The 16,070-nt window shown below is 35.5% G+C and overlaps 1 protein-coding gene across 4 annotated transcripts in view; it reads right to left on the reverse strand.

Annotated features, from left to right (window-relative positions):
* Nucleotides 1-1,179: 1,179 nt before the first annotated feature.
* The window catches only part of lhfpl4a (LHFPL tetraspan subfamily member 4a), a 40,740-nt gene continuing 25,849 nt past the window's right edge, over nt 1,180-16,070 (reverse strand). The window contains exons 2-5 of one of the 4 annotated variants that reach the window (XM_051897925.1): nt 15,357-15,593; nt 12,872-12,888; nt 12,235-12,273; nt 1,180-3,795 (exon numbers count right to left, since the gene is read on the reverse strand). In XM_051897925.1, the coding sequence (XP_051753885.1) occupies nt 3,742-3,795; nt 12,235-12,273; nt 12,872-12,888; nt 15,357-15,593 (347 nt within the window). In that variant the 3' untranslated portion in view covers nt 1,180-3,741. The remainder of the gene's footprint in view (nt 3,796-12,234; nt 12,274-12,871; nt 12,889-15,356; nt 15,594-16,070) is intronic. The other 3 variants (XM_051897926.1, XM_051897927.1, XM_051897928.1) reach the window with 3 other exon arrangements.

Consider the following 16,070-nt stretch of genomic DNA (forward strand, 5'->3'; position numbering starts at 1 on the left):
TCTTCCAGTCTGTTTTGCTTGACACCAAAAAACATTTTTTGGTTTGTATACCTGAGTAAAAGTGTATCTTCCCCCAAAATAAACCTATAACATGGTATTCAATGTTTTTTTTTTTTTTTTTTTTTTTTTTTTAAATATTTTATACAACAACACCAACAATGTTTCAGTGATGGTGACGATGTTAGTTATGTTGCACTCCCCTATGACTTGCAGAAATATTTTTATACATTTTTGTTTAATTTAGAGATAACAGCATTCCAGAAAGATCAGAGGGGGGAAAACATTTACAACTAGAGCAAAAAGCATAATCTCCAAAAGAGAGGCATTAAACACATGAAGCACAAGGAAAGACAATGTAAACTTCAGAAATTAACCTTGTCGTATCTTTCCACAGTAGTCTTGTTCTTTAATTTTGGCACATTAAATTCTTTCTTTTGTTATTTTTTTTTTTTTTTTAAATGGTAGATTAAGAAAAAAAGTGTTGCAAGACAGAAGAGAAAGTAAAAATTAAAAACAAATAAAACAAACACTACTAAGCCTTCAGTAACATGGGCCTATCAAATATTATTTTTTTCAATTGAAATACTAATGACTAGACATTGGATGACAATGTTGTTTCACATGAGACTAACTGAAAAATGTTGTGCATCAATGAAGATAACAGCTAAGACCAACACGTAAATATCCAATTAGTTTTACACTATGATCAGAATACAGAAATCTTTCTACATCTTCATGTGTATAAAGACAAAAATTGTTGCATAAATCAGTTAATTTGTAAAAACATCTGGGCAGTGGTCATGTTAATGTTCTGTGAGACAAACACAAAATATAAATGGCTTTGAGAAGAAATTATATTGAGTACTGCAGAAATACACTGCCCTTGAGGTGGCCAAATTTTCAGAAATAACTAGTTGTCATTGGGGTAGTGCTTGTGTGTGCATGTGAGTCTCTGCTTGTATTTTTCGAGTGTCAAATAAAGATTGACCAGCACAGTGCACCCAGGATGAAATTACTATTGGATATGTTTTTGTTTGTAGTTTTACTGGGCTCTGGATTTCTTTGTATGCATGATGTACTGTACCAAATGAAATGTGAATGATGAATACAGAAATACATCAAGTTTGGCAAAACCAAGACATTTTTGTGACTTTAAAAAAAAAAAAAAGAAACTCATCCTTCTGTTCACCAATGTAGCATTTAATTAATCAAAACAAAATACAATAAACCAGTGATACTGTAAATTATCAATACGGTTTGAAATAACTGTTTTCTATTTTTTTTAAATGAAATTTTTATCAGTGATCACAAAGATGAAACATGAAACTTCAGTTGAATATATTAATTAACACTGCTAGAATGCATGAGCTGTTAATGCTGCACATGTACAGTAAGACTCTTTGATGAACAGTTTAAATAATGAAGCATTCATAATACAACTGTATATAATACAGCATTTATAACATGGTAAATGCCATTTACATTAATTTCTGATCAATTTAATGCATCTTAGGTGAATCAAAGTCTCAGGTTTTTTAAAACAAAAAATGTCTTAGCGTTTCCAAACTTTTGAATGGTAGTGTAGAATAGATGAATGAGGGGAATTTATGGAGAAGCTGTGTTTTAAGATTACGGAATAGAAACCCAAGTCCAGTGCAGTCTAATCTTCCTGCTCCTCATACCCCCACTCTCCGTCTGATCTCAGCATTCATCTCCCAGTGGAGCATATCAAGAAAATAGAGTAGGAGGGGTTCAAGACTGAGGTAGATGGGGAGCAGCAAAGCAGTCTTTATATAAGGGTTAGAAGGGTTTAAGCACCATGGAGTATGTCACAATTCGTTTTCAGTCCATTTCATGTCATCTCCAAAATCCGCCACTCAAGGGGCTGCAGACTAGGGGTCAGACCTACCCCCAACAGGGCTTTCCTCTTGAGATGATCCTAATTGATGTAAACGTTCCTCTCCAGTGCACCTTGAAGGTCCGTGTTAGCTCCAGCCACTTAGCAGAAATCATACCATTACAAGACAGATAGAAGTTTAACACAAGGTGAAGGAAGATGTTGATAAAAACACAAATGAAACAAGTACAACCTTAGATGAATATTGATTTTGCACAAATTCCTATTCTGTTTGAATGGTTTATCATGATTCAAATATTTAAGGAATTTATAACAAAATATTGAGATTTTTCTTTTTCGTTGATTTCTGTTACGAGAATCGGTTGTTGCATTTTGCATATGTGAAGAATTAAGTCACATCAGTCCATTGAAAGTAATGTGAGTATATGCTAAGAAATTGTGTGAATAATTGTGCTACACATCTTGCCTTGGAAACATAGATGTAGTCATTTTCATGACTGTGTACCAAGTCTCAGTATTCCCTGCTGAAAAATCCAGCATTGTTGGTCATCAGCATGAGAAGCCGGAGTGTTGGTGGACCAGCTCAGTTTTGCTCGAGAACAGCATGACTATGCTGGTCCACCAGCTAGACCAGCACTATACCAGCTCTAACTAGCATAAACACTCTGGATTTTCAGTAGGGGTCACCTAGATGTGTTACGGTTAACTTTGTGCTGTACCACTGTGCTCTACTTACATAGTGTGGGAAATTGCAGATAAGGGCCTGAGTAAAATGCAGCATGCAGGGCTTTTTCTCAAGACAAATGATAATTGGAAAAAAAAATAAAAAATTCACCTTGGTCTACTGACCACAAAACACTGAAGAAAATGATAAATTATGAAATTAATGTAGCAGAGTCCAAACAATATTCATGTGCTAATCACTAATCATAAATATCACAACAAGTCATTGAAAAAGGAAATATCAAGAGAGGAAGTGTCTGTAAAAAAAGAAATGTAAGAAGAGATTTGCATGCCAAATTAGATGTCTGTGGGATAGCGGTGTATTTAGCTGTTGTTAGTCTTTTCTGCTGCACAGTCATAGAATGGTCATTGGTACCTTCAGGTGAACTGAGAGACAAATAATCTGTTTATCTGTTAAATACACTCCGGTTAGTATAAGGAATATGATGTGGGTGAATAAATGCTTAATGGCTGTACCCTGTTTCCATATAAATATAGAATTTACAATTTAACTATTTAATTCATCAATTAACTCTGATTGCTGACCACATGTACAAAGAGGGGAATTCAAAATTTGTCAGAAAAAGATGGTCTTCAAAATTACATCTGGTGCTGTACAAAATGTTTCTTTTTCTTTTTTTCTTTTTTTTCTTTTTTTTTTTCTTTTTTTGTTGTTGTTGTTGTTTATTTAAATTTTTGGCTTGTTGTTTTTTCTTTTCATCTGCGTGTCCAGAGTAGCACCCAATCTCTTGTACATATGCATTGATTCCATATATTTTCTTAAAGCTAGAAATATGTTCCCCATTTTAGATAAAATATGAAAGTCTGAACATAATATCGCTGTTGCAAGCATAATCATGACTATCATCATAATTGTCATCAAAGCATTATTAAATAACAGTAGTAATATGTATAACTTGTTACTTCCCAGAGTTGTTGTTTATGTAAAGCTGATCTTTTCTTCTTTTTATTGGTTTTAATTTCTCATGGTTTTTAAATAGGTGTATGTTGAATATGTTCTCTTCTTGAAGTGTATTCCAGTCTTTTTCTATATTACAAAGAGCTGCACTAGCAGCATCCTGACTGAGTTTAGAGACACAGGCCTGAGGACAAGGAGAAAGGGATGGAGGAGTAGATAAAGTAGGGAGGATGCTGTCTCATTACGGAAACCGCTGGACACCAAATCGAGGGTCCCTGGTATCCCGGATCTCAATCTAAAATATACAAGAAAGAGGGAGAGAGAGAGAGAGAGAGAGAGAGAGAGAGTGAGAGTGAGAGAGAGAGAAAGAAAAAATTATATACAGAGCAGTGCAGACCTTAAAATCAGAATTAACTATACTTTAAAGGGATAGTTCACCCATAATGAAAATTCTGTCATCATTTACTCACCCTGATGTTATTCCACAACTGTATAAGTTTCTTTCTTCTGTGTAACACGAGAAGATATTTTAAGAAACCTCACAGTGTTTTGTTTTGTTTTGTCCATACGAATGAAGTCAGTGGTCACCAAAATAATTGGGTATCCAACATTTTTCAACATATCTTCTTTTGTGTTCCACAGAAGATAGAAACTCATATAGGTTTGAAATGACATGAGGGTGAATAAATAATGACAGAATTTTCATTTTTGGGTGAACTATTCCTTTAAGCCAGTGAGAAGAAATCAAACATATGTTAATTTCATGTATACGTAATTAAACAAACATCACTTCGGTAAAGATCACAACCCAACACAACAATCCAAACCCCTGGAATTAGTGGAGCATAAAATTACTGACCTAATCAGGAGCAATCAGTGAGCTTATACTAAATACAGTGTTATACTCAATTAATAGCTTTTTTTTTTTAGTTTTCTGAGAACATTCAAACAAAGGAGGAATTGGAGGAGTGATGACACAGGAGCAGTATGGCATAGCTTGGGTCAGCACTGATTGACAGAAGAAGGGAAAGGTTTCATTCAGACAGACAGCACATCCTCCTACCTCCTATCCAACTTTGGTCCCTTTTTTGCGTCGGATCTTAAGGAACATGTGAAAAACAACTACCAAACCACAACCAAAGAGAGATTAAAAAGTGTTTTCTGAATAAACAATGCATCTATAGCTCATATAATAGACATATAATATGTCTGTGAATGTGGTAAAACTACAGTTTACACAGTGCTTGTATTTAGTGCTGTCTGTTCAATCAAACAAGCACATATCATTTCCCAATGGATCTTAGCTCTCTCTAGTGTTCTATATCTGCAAGGTTACAAACATTCATTCCTTTTGTTTTTGCATTTAACACGAGACATTCTTCAAAAACTTTTATTCCTACTTAAGACGTACTGAAGAATCCTACTTGGTCTTACAGTCTATAAGTGAATCTAGTTTCTTGCAAAACAAGAATATGTTCCTGCAGGTAGAAATCAATACAAGTTCCAGGTGGCTTCCATTGAAACAAATGAAGAATAGAGGGAGAGATGTCAGTATATGTTTCCATCCAAAGTTGCAAATTTACAGTAACTTATGCACAAAATTGGGATATCACATAAAACATTTGCGAATAAAGCACCATGTCCATTCCATGTGTACAAGAGAACAAATTCATCTCTTCCTGGATAATTGATGCAAAATATCTGTAATAAAAATAAAAATTGCTGCAATCAGGGAAGAAACTGTCTCTCTTTTTTCCTCCATCATAAATGATTTGAGTCACATTTGAGTGACAGCATCTCAAATGACAAACGAACATTTGAGATGCTGTGCAATGAAATTGCTCCACTGGTTAGTCCACTTCTCCAATCACATCCACTGTTGAGGCAAAGTCATGTGAGTTTTTTTATGCGCATTGAGGGATTTATTCTGTGTTTCCATCGTAATTTATTCGCATGCCTTATTCTTATCAGATAAAAAATTTATCCACCTCAATTGAGTGCAATTTTTTATGCACATTTTTAGAATCTATACGCATCTTTGCATTTCCATCCAGCGTTTTTCAAATTCAATATTCCAAAATGTTCATAAAAACAGGTGGATGAAGCTCTGGAACCAGGGCTCCAAACCAGTTCAAGGAACAAAATCAGAAACATAAATGATTGAAATTTTAACAGGAACATAAACAAAAACGAAATCAAGTTTAATTGTTCTGAATAGAAACGCTTATTTGAAATTACCATTAACTGGTTAATAAAGTTATTTTATTGTTCTGTTTAATATTTTAATTTGGCAGTCAACCAATCATGAATCCAATGTGAGTGAAATGCCCACACTCAGTTGTTGTCAATTCATCATTAGCTTTTGGATCTAAGGAGTTTTTCCAAGGATATGTCACCAGCCGTTAAAGTATTATGATGAATGGCAGATAATATCCAGCGTGGTGTGTTTTGAAACCAGTGAAAATTGCAGGTCAGTGTAGAATCTCAATATGCAGGGAAATTAAAAAAAAAAAATATATAACACCATGTTAGTATTGTGGCTTTATGTATGGTCAGACATTTGATTATATTATCAACATTTTCCCAATATCAAGCTCAAATGTAGTTACAAGGTTTTTCACCAGTGAATGTCGGAGATTTGTTTTGTTAGTCATTAACTGATTAAGTTCAACAGTAAGTTCAGCATTATGTTTTCATCAAGTTTATTTAAGCTATGTGGGTACTCAGTTTTTCCTGTCGTCCTGTCTTCCATAGTAGGAAAAAAATACTATGGAAGTCAATGTACTGTAAGAAACTGACTGTGAGATTCACAGTAATTAACTGGCAGCAAGTGACAAGTAACTTACTGTAGAAGAAATAACCATATTTTCGCTGTTATTATTTACAGTAGCAACCATGTAACTGTAAAGTAAAACTCACTAATTTGCAAGTATTGTTTTTTTTTTTTTTTTTTTTTTGCTTATTAGACAGGACAGTGTAGCGATTGAGAAAAAAGCGTGGGGTGGAGAGAGGGAAATGGGATCAGCAAAGGACCTCGAGGCAGGAATCAAACTTGGGTCACCAGAGGCGCAATTGCACTATATGTCAGTGTGCTACCCACTAGGCTATCGGCACCAACCGGATCTTAATGCTTAAGTGCTTTTTAGTTATATTGTTTCAGCCCAAATGAATAAATAATTAACATACATAATGCATTTTGCATGATTTGAATATGAATATCCATTTTTCGACAATCAAATTTAAACAGCTTATCGTTATTACAAGCTTCAGTATTCATTCTTCACTGATTGCTAGATGTGTTGAAATAAAATCTCTGTGACCTTCTGGTGATTTTTAACATTTTTTTGAAGTTTTATTAAAGAATACATTTGCTTCCTGTATTCTCAATTCAGAGTGAAAATGTAATTGAATTACAGCGAGGTCAATTTAAATGCAGTAATTGGCTGGCATCCCAGCTGCCAGTGTACTGTGTTTTCCTTCTTTAAACATAATAGGTTACTCTGATTTTCTACAGTACATAATTGGTTATTGTGTTTTCTACAGTACATTGGCAATTACTGTGATTTTCTACAGTACATTAGTAGTTATTGTGTTCTCTACAGTACATTGGAAGTTACTGTGATTTTCTACAGGACATTACTGGTTACTGTGACTCTCACAGTACTTCTTTCATTACTGCAATTTTTGATTGAATCTACAGTATTCCACTGTGAACTTGTATACAGTAATTTCCCATGCACAAACACAGTAAATTACTGTAGATGTCACATGTGTTTTTTTTACAGCGTGCATGGCTACCGTCAACTGTCTAGTTACTGAAATTCTTTAAAATATCTTCTTTTGTGTTCAACAGAAGAAAGAAACTCATACAGGTTTGGAACAACTTGAGGGTGAGTAAATGATGATAGAATTGAAATTTTTGGGTGAACTATCCCTTAAGAGATCTACTGTTATAGATGAAGGTGAAGTCCCGCAATATGACGTTGATTAGTCCCTAGAAGACAACTGGAGCATTGTTCAAACTAAAAACATCACCAAATACTCAAAGTCTCTCCTTTACTGTCATTATGAATATGGTCAAGGTAGTATGCATTCTGGACATCCAACTTTTAAAGATGGTGGCTCCTTGCAGTTCCAGAGCATATTCCTTCATAGTGAATATGTGGTCGCATGGAGACATCCTCCTTGCTCATGAAGAATAAACCTGGCTCCGCAGGCCATGAAGAGGGATGGATTAGGCTGACTGCCACTACCTCCTAGACGTATTTTTCCATGGCTCCACGCTCTGGTGCAGAAAATGTGAAAAGTCAACCATGAGGCAAAGATATAAACTGAAGAGGCCACCATGAGGCAAAGATGTTCAGGAATTGAAGACGAGTATAACAAAAAGAAATCAATCTCATTTCAGTGGATACTGGAAAGGAGAGCACTCCCTGGAGTGGTTGCTTAGGAGATTTAAGCCAGGCATTGACCATTGAGGATGCTGGTGCTCAGAGGGAAGCTTAACTCAGGACAGATAGCCCCTATTTGTCTGCAAGTGCTGTGTAACCCTCCAGGCCTTGATTAGCTTGTTCAGGTGTGTTTGATTAGGGTTGAAGCAAAACTCTGCAGGACTGTGACTCTCCAGGACTGACGTTCACTACCCCTGGCATAGTCCAATATTCAACTCCCCTGGTGAAGGTGAAAGAGAAAATGTGCTTCCCTGTAGTAAACTGAACAATAATACTTCTTCATCTCCTTGGAGAATTCAGAAAAAAATCACTACGGGGAGCAGGCTTTCCACACAGCCACTCCACCGCAGGAAGAAGAATGATGATGTTAGTGAATTTTGCTTTGAGGGTTGAATGATGGAAACCAGCAAACACGGGAAGAGGAATCAGCTTAGTGACCTGAGCAGTGATGGAGCCCACCACCTATACTGATGAGACGGGCTGCATAAATCTGAGACTTGTGTCCCAAAAGTACACCTTGCTGATCCACAGCTGACACCCTTCCTCTGATTCCATGCTGGCTAAATTGTAATGCCAAGTTTGAATGAGGAATCACTAGCAGATGGTCAGTTCACAGACTATAATGAGGATTATCCAAGAAAAAGGCAAACAGAAAGACACTGGAACATAAACAGAGCTGCCAATATGTATCTGCTGGGAAGCAAGGCATGCAAACAAACTAGCACCAGCAAAGTATAGTCAAAAAACAGGTGAAGAATCTAGGAACCAATAAAAAACAAAGACAAAGCATTGGCAATTAACTGAGTAGGAATGGTAAGACAGGTGAAACAAGAGAGACATGAGTGATTGCATAAATTATGAATTGCCCACAAGGTTGGGAGTCTATATGGAAAAACAAATTTATGTGACATAATAATCCACCACAACCCCTGAACATTATACTCAGACTCCCTAATACAGTAGTTCCTGCTCTACTGTATTAGGGACACATTTCGTCTTCCTTATCTAGCAGACCTGATTCTGATCATCAGCTTGTTAGGAGAGAGCTCCATGAATTCAACTATGTGTGTCAGATAACAGAGACTTACAAAATGTGCAGGGCAGTGGGTCGCCAGGACGGGAATTGAGAACTGCTGCTCTAATGAATGCTAATACTTATTTCAAGTTGCTGTTGTTGTTGTTTTCACTTGGTATTTGACAAAAATTCTATGAATACATCAAAGTATTCCATAAACATACATAGCCATTTATTGGACTGGGCCTCTATGGAGGTTCGGTCTTCCTTGCTGTTTTAATAATAGCTCTTTCTGATGACTCATGTTGAAACATCAGCCAATTTAACAAAAATGAAATTACACACATGAGTCATAATAAATCATTGTGGGTTTTGGAAGCAAATGCAATTTACAGTAAAGGATGGATTACACAAACAATAATTTGCCACACACAAGCAATATTTTATATTTATATAAGGCTCTAAATTGCGACCATTTAGGTCACATATGCTCCCTAGATTTAACGTGTGTGACCTCAAAATATATTTGGGAGCATTTGTGCAAGTGCAATTTGCAAATAATTGTTGAGGTGCAACCTGTTTTCATTTCTCTACAAAATGTTCACTAACTGCACAGTATGTGCCTGCTGTGAGCATACACTAACTGGTCCACCATTCTCTCACATAACCAATTAAACTTCATCTTTATGTTCTTAAGTTTAAAGAAGATTTTGGGTTGGTTAATATAGCCATCAATCACTCCCTATCACTGCGCTCCATTGTCACCTGACAGGGAGCAAACTAGCGTGCAAAATGTAAAGAGCTGAAGAGAGAAGATGAAAAGAATGCTGTTACACAGGGCTTCACATTAATGCTTGTCCACTTTGGACAAGTGGATTTTTTTGAAGGGGCAACTGAAAGAAAATTTTACTTGCCCGACCGGACAAGTTGCCTTATTAAAACGTCAATAACAATAAATAAATAAATAAATAAAGTAAAAATAACTAGGGAATCGCCAATACGCGAGAATGACTCTGATATTATTACATTTAGTGTAAGTGGCGATTGATAGTAATATATAATGTACTGATGGTAACAAGGTTGCGCTGTTGAGGCTTGCGCAGCCTCATCTCAAGGAGAAATTGAAAACAAATGAGTGCAGCACACTCAAAGAAATTCATTCACAAAGTTAACATACTGTGGTAAAAATTCAAAATGTGGAGTTTTTATATTTATAACATATGATAAAAGCAACATTACATGACTTTGAGTGCTTTCCTGAATATCATCACGATTGAAAATGTGACACTTCATACAACAGTTCAATAAACAATTAAATTAAATCACTTACATTTTAGACACAGTATTGACTGTTTTTGTTTTGTTTCGGCAGCAAATATAGTTCCAAACAAAGATCACAGCAGAACCATAGCACATCTCACAGAAACACTCAGCCGTGTTTTCATTAGTCTGAATGATTCAACGTTTTGAATGAATCGGTTGAGTCAAAGATTCAATGAATGACCCATTCATAAACAACTGCCTTGTTCTTAAATGAATCATCCGTTTGAATGAACCACAACTGGAATTATGGTAGATCACCAGGGAGGTAACTTTTCTGAAACTAAAAAGTTGTTCAGGATCAGTTTCTGATCAGTATTTTTATATGAGAAGCCAGAAGCTGATACTAGACTCTCCCTTTAAGATACCTTTATTATGACTGTGGGCACATATCATCTCAGCTTTGTAACATGAGCTACAAAACTGTTTCCAAGAATTTCTTAGGCTGGAAGTATGAGGCTGTGCTTTAATTGGAAAAGTATTGTGGGGTTCAGTGGCGTAACTTGTATGGGCCTTAGTGCAAAAAAACACTTTATGGGACTTTCTCCACTATCTGTTAATTTATTTTTAAATGTTGCATTTTAAAGTTAAACTTGGGGTAAATAATCATACAATTACATCAGTCTTGCCATTAAACCCTGGCAACCACCCCTAAATAAGATGGAAGTAAAGAGCAGAAATTAGCCATCAGAATGAGTCTTATTTGAGAGTGTCAATTTACTTGAGTAGCTCACTCAAAAACGGGTGCATTTCTTTCCTCTGTGGAACATAAAAAGAGATATTTTGAGAAATATTTTTGAGAATATTTTTTAGTGTTTTTTTACTTCCATACAATGGAAGTCAATGGTCACCAAAACTGTTTAGTTACCAGTGCATACAGGTTTGGAACAAAGAGTAAATGGGTGAGCAAATGATGACAGAATTTAAATTTTTTGCCTGAACTTTTTTCCCTATAATTTCTGTAATTTTATTATGCAGGATGGGACTTTTCAAGTCAGACAAACCAACACTAAATATAACTGAATTCATAAAATCCAGCCTCTATTTGGAGAAGAGAAACAGTTTAATAAGTAGTTGTTCAGTTTGTCTTTGTACACACTATGCAGATTTTTTATTTTTATTTTTTTTTATGCAGAACACTATTTGAATTTTTTGAGAGTTGATTTGGCTGTAGAATGTGGTTGTTACCAAAATTACGGAAAAAAATTTATGTACAGAATGTGATATAGCTCTTTATTTATCATATTTATCTGCAATGATTACATGGCCAGTAGTCCTCGGCTATTTTCAATGACAAACGCTTTGTAAGTTCAATTTAATGAAGAGAAATTAAAAACTGAATATGTTTTAACAATATTGTTTGAAGATTTTTTTTTTTTACATCTAGCATTTTAATTTTAAGGTCTGTCATTACTTCATACTACAATTTTTAACAGTAGATTCAGCATTGATTGGAAGAAAAGAAAATTTAACACTAAGTGTTTCAGAAATACATAAAAAACATAAAAAATATTATAAGATAATCCACATTGTGTACCCCAACATTGTGAATTTAATCAAATTGTGAGCTGAGTGAATCGTTACACCCCTAGTGGGGAGTGTTGACTGGGTGGACTATACCACTGATCAAAACATTTTCCTCTAATTAAGTAGGTTTGTATGTGAATGTAAAACAACGTGAAATGTCCAAGTGTGACTGCTTCACCTAAACACATAATAGTTATGCCACTGCCAAGGAAGTTACAGTGCACACAAAAGGACACAACAAGGGAGAGTAAAACACCATTATTTTATCAGCACTGTAGCTGACATAATCAGAAAATATTCCACGTGTGAAGTTCCTTGGTAAGGATTAAGCTACATGCTATGATTTCATGCATCTTTTTTTAAGGGAATGGATCAATTGATAAGAGACAGTGAAGTTAAACTGTACTAAAATTAAGCTTACTCCATCCATTCGAAGAGAAGACCCTACACGTAGAGGCTGCTGGGGAGGAAAACTGCTGTTAATAATATTCTGATAACACTGTAACTATACATACACATTTTACTGTATACATAAAATACCAACAATCGGGTGTACCAAATGTGCAAAGTGTAGACTTGTTAACACTCCAAATATATTTTTTTGTGTATGTGTTAAATTATTCTTTCTCCACATTTACTGTATAGAAGCTTTCATTCACATTGAGAAACATTTACAATTTACAATATATTTTGGTTTACAATGTTCTGTAATAATAAAAGTCTTGTACATGTTAGGCTCAAAAGGCACTACATTCATGTAGTACCAATAGCAGGACAGATATTTGCTTCCATGCTCTGCAACAAAGCTTTTGACACATGCACTTTTTCATGCAGTCTTTTTCCTGCTATAAACAATAAATGCTTGGTTTGTGTTCATTGTCTACCCATTGAGTGACATTCATAAATAATATGTCAGAGTGCTAATAATCTAAGCTAATTTATAACCATGACAACAGAGAGCACATATAATAAGGAAGGTACTACAAGACTAATGTTTGTACCACAACAACTTCACACAACCACACAAGCACAAGAGTCATAGCAGCAGAACGACTTACCCTGGATACTGCCAAATCTGTGAAGACAGAATAGAAGTGGTTGTTTAGTAAGGTGTGTGTGTGTGTGTGTGTGTGTGTGTGTGTGTGTGTGTGTGTGTGTGTGTGTGTGTGTGTGCTTGTTTTTATGATTTATGAGGACACAAATTTGTATAATGACATGGGTATTACACTGGTATTACACTGGTATTACGACGTGTTTTATGAGGACATTTCTTGAGTCCTCATATTTAAAATAGCTTTAAAAACATACTAAACAATGTTTTATTAAAAGTGTAAAAATGAATGTTTTCTGTGATGGGTAGGTTTAGGAGTAGGGGTAGTGTAGGGGGATAGAATGTACAGTTTGTACAGTATAAAAACCATTACGCCTATGGAATGTCCTCACTAAGATAGCAAAACAAACCTGTGTATGTGTGTGTGTGTGTGTGTTTGTGTTTGTGTGTGTGTTTGTGTGTGGTCCTGGTAAACCCTACATTATGCGGACAAAATATCCCCACAAAGATGGCAATTTCTGAAATCCTTGTCCTGGTTAGTCCCCATGAGGAAAACAGCTTCTAAATCATTTAAATGGTGTTTTTTGAAAACGTAAAAATGCAGAAGGTTTTCTGTGATGGGTAGGGGATAAAATATATATTTTGTACAATATAAAAATCATTATGTCTATGGAATGTCCTCATAAAACATGAAAACCCATGTGGGTGTGTTGTGTGAAGATTTAATACTGCATTTTCTCCCCAAAGCCTTCAAAAGAAGAGTGAAAAGACAAGGGATATCATATTTATAAGTAATTATTGATGTCTCACTGCCCTCAGCTTTTTAGGTTTTGTGTTCTCGTTTTTGCTGTCCTGTTCTTTATTATCATGCTAACTGTGCCAATCCCCAACCTTTTTATTCATGATCATGTCTAGTCCAAATATCTGTCAGTCATTTGTTTTGTTTTGATGTTATATTGGTTAGTTGTATGTAAGTGTTGCTGCAAGTTTTTAGGTTTATGTTCTGTGATTGGGTTTTGACCATACTCTGGAATTCACAGTAAAGGCCTGTTCACACTAAGAATGATAACAATAAATGTACAGTTTTAATAACTGATAACAATATTGTTGGAATCATTTTTTTTTTCAGCTGATGAAGAATAAAAACAATGATAACCAATCAGAATCCTTCGGACTTTAAAGATCTTGAGCATTTAAAGTGCCAGACAACATAACTGCAAAACACGCGTATCCACAAGCTTCATTTTCTTTGAATGTGCAGACTTCCAAGTCGTTATACTGTAGGTAAATAACTAGAAGAATAACAAAATGCAGTAAATGGTAAAACTATTTGCGCTACAAACCAGTGTGTTTATAATTATAGTATTACATTAAAATAATATGATAACAAATACCAGTTTGCAATATCAAGCAGCAGACGGTTTCTGAACAGATAAAATAACTGGGGGCAAATGACACATTCAAGTTACAAAAGGCCGCATACTGTCGCATGTACCCTCTTTCCAAATTAATTTGCAGAGAGCAAGGGTGTTAGAGGACATGTTTGTGCCATGACAGCTGTAGAGTGCTAAGTTGCTGGGGAGAGAACAGGAGATCCTCTTATCTTCCTGGAATCTGACATGTAACCATGACAACTTCTCTAGTTGATTTGGAATGCGTTAAAGGAATTGAGGGTGTTCTTCTCTTTAGATTTTAAAATGGTATTTACACCTGGCCACTTCATGTGTTTTTGATTGATCAGATTGCTATCCAAATGAGAATGTTCCATTTATGCTTAGCTACATAAATATGTATCTACAAAACAAGGGTTGACCTTTTTAAGTGTACTGGCCCAATGACAAGCTGTTGTACCCCTAAATACAACTTTACAACTAAATTAAACATACCCCTACATACAACTTTTGCAGTTTTTTGTGCACATTTTGCACATGCATCACTTCCATGCTGATGATTACACTCTCTTCTTCCCATACGGCCATTAATGTTTGAGTTCCGCTGTTGCTCCATCTGTCTCATCCATTATTACTCACTCACATGTGGATTGTGGGGCTACGAATCTTCCATTTGCTTACATATTCCCATTTGGAAGGAGTAAAGCTTGCGTATGTGTAATGAACAAGCAGATGCTTTAACATTTAAAAGAGTTGCATCTGAAACACTTCTTAAACCAACCCCTGAAGTGATTTAAGATTGGATTGCAATGAATCTTGAATGTGCCATGGAGGGCATTTACACTTGGTCTGTTCATGATTGAATAGTTAAGATGGCCAAGTGTAAATACCAACAGGCACTCAAGCTTACTTATACATCATATAAGTTACCAAAGAGGAGCAAACAAAACAAGATGATGGCACCTTGAAGCTCTCCCAAACAAATCACAAAAATCCACAGCAACACTGAACAATAACCACTTTATGATGACTATGAATGATGTTATCTGCTTATTTTATAAGATTGCATGCATAAACAGCGAGCTGTAGGCCACCTCTCACCTTTATTTTCAGCCTTGATTTCATCGTGCATAAAGTCGTTCTGGCGGTTTCCGAGGACAAAAGCAAGAAAGGACAGGATGAGAGCATCTAGGATGCCGATGATGGCCAGTATGTAAGCCCAGCGAACTGAACAGTTTCCCAGTGTGTACTTTCCTGTCTCCTCTCCGCACATATCCCGGATGACCTCTGCATCCCAGCCATCTGGGAAAATCAAACAGCCCAGCACCAGGCACACAGCTGCCAAGAGAGAAAGGTTGAGAGACTGAGACAAAGGAGAGTATAACAAAATAAAAATCAAATAAAAAACGAAAATCCATAAAAAAAAAAAAAAAAAAAAGAATCCGTGAGTGGAGAAGTAGATGTGTAAATTGTATGTACACTAATAACATATAAATTAAGGCAAATTAATAATTTTGTCATAAAAAGAGCACAATTTATTTTAGTATTTCTGTGAATACACAGCAGTAAAAATACTGTAATACTACACTACTACATATTCATTCTTAATTCCTAGTTCTTAATATTCATTCCACATTCTTAATTTATAATTATTTTGTGCAGCTGCTTGTACTTCATTTAATTAGTAATAAATAATGGGAGTGGTAGGGAAACCATTGAGTGCTTTTGGACTAGGGCCCATATAATTACAACACTATTACTAATGTTGCTTTAATGCACCTCAAACTAGTTTTCAAATTCCCAGGTTGTCCAACA

The sequence above is a fragment of the Ctenopharyngodon idella genome, chromosome 6, assembly GCF_019924925.1.
Source record: "Ctenopharyngodon idella isolate HZGC_01 chromosome 6, HZGC01, whole genome shotgun sequence".
NCBI lineage: Eukaryota > Metazoa > Chordata > Actinopteri > Cypriniformes > Xenocyprididae > Ctenopharyngodon > Ctenopharyngodon idella.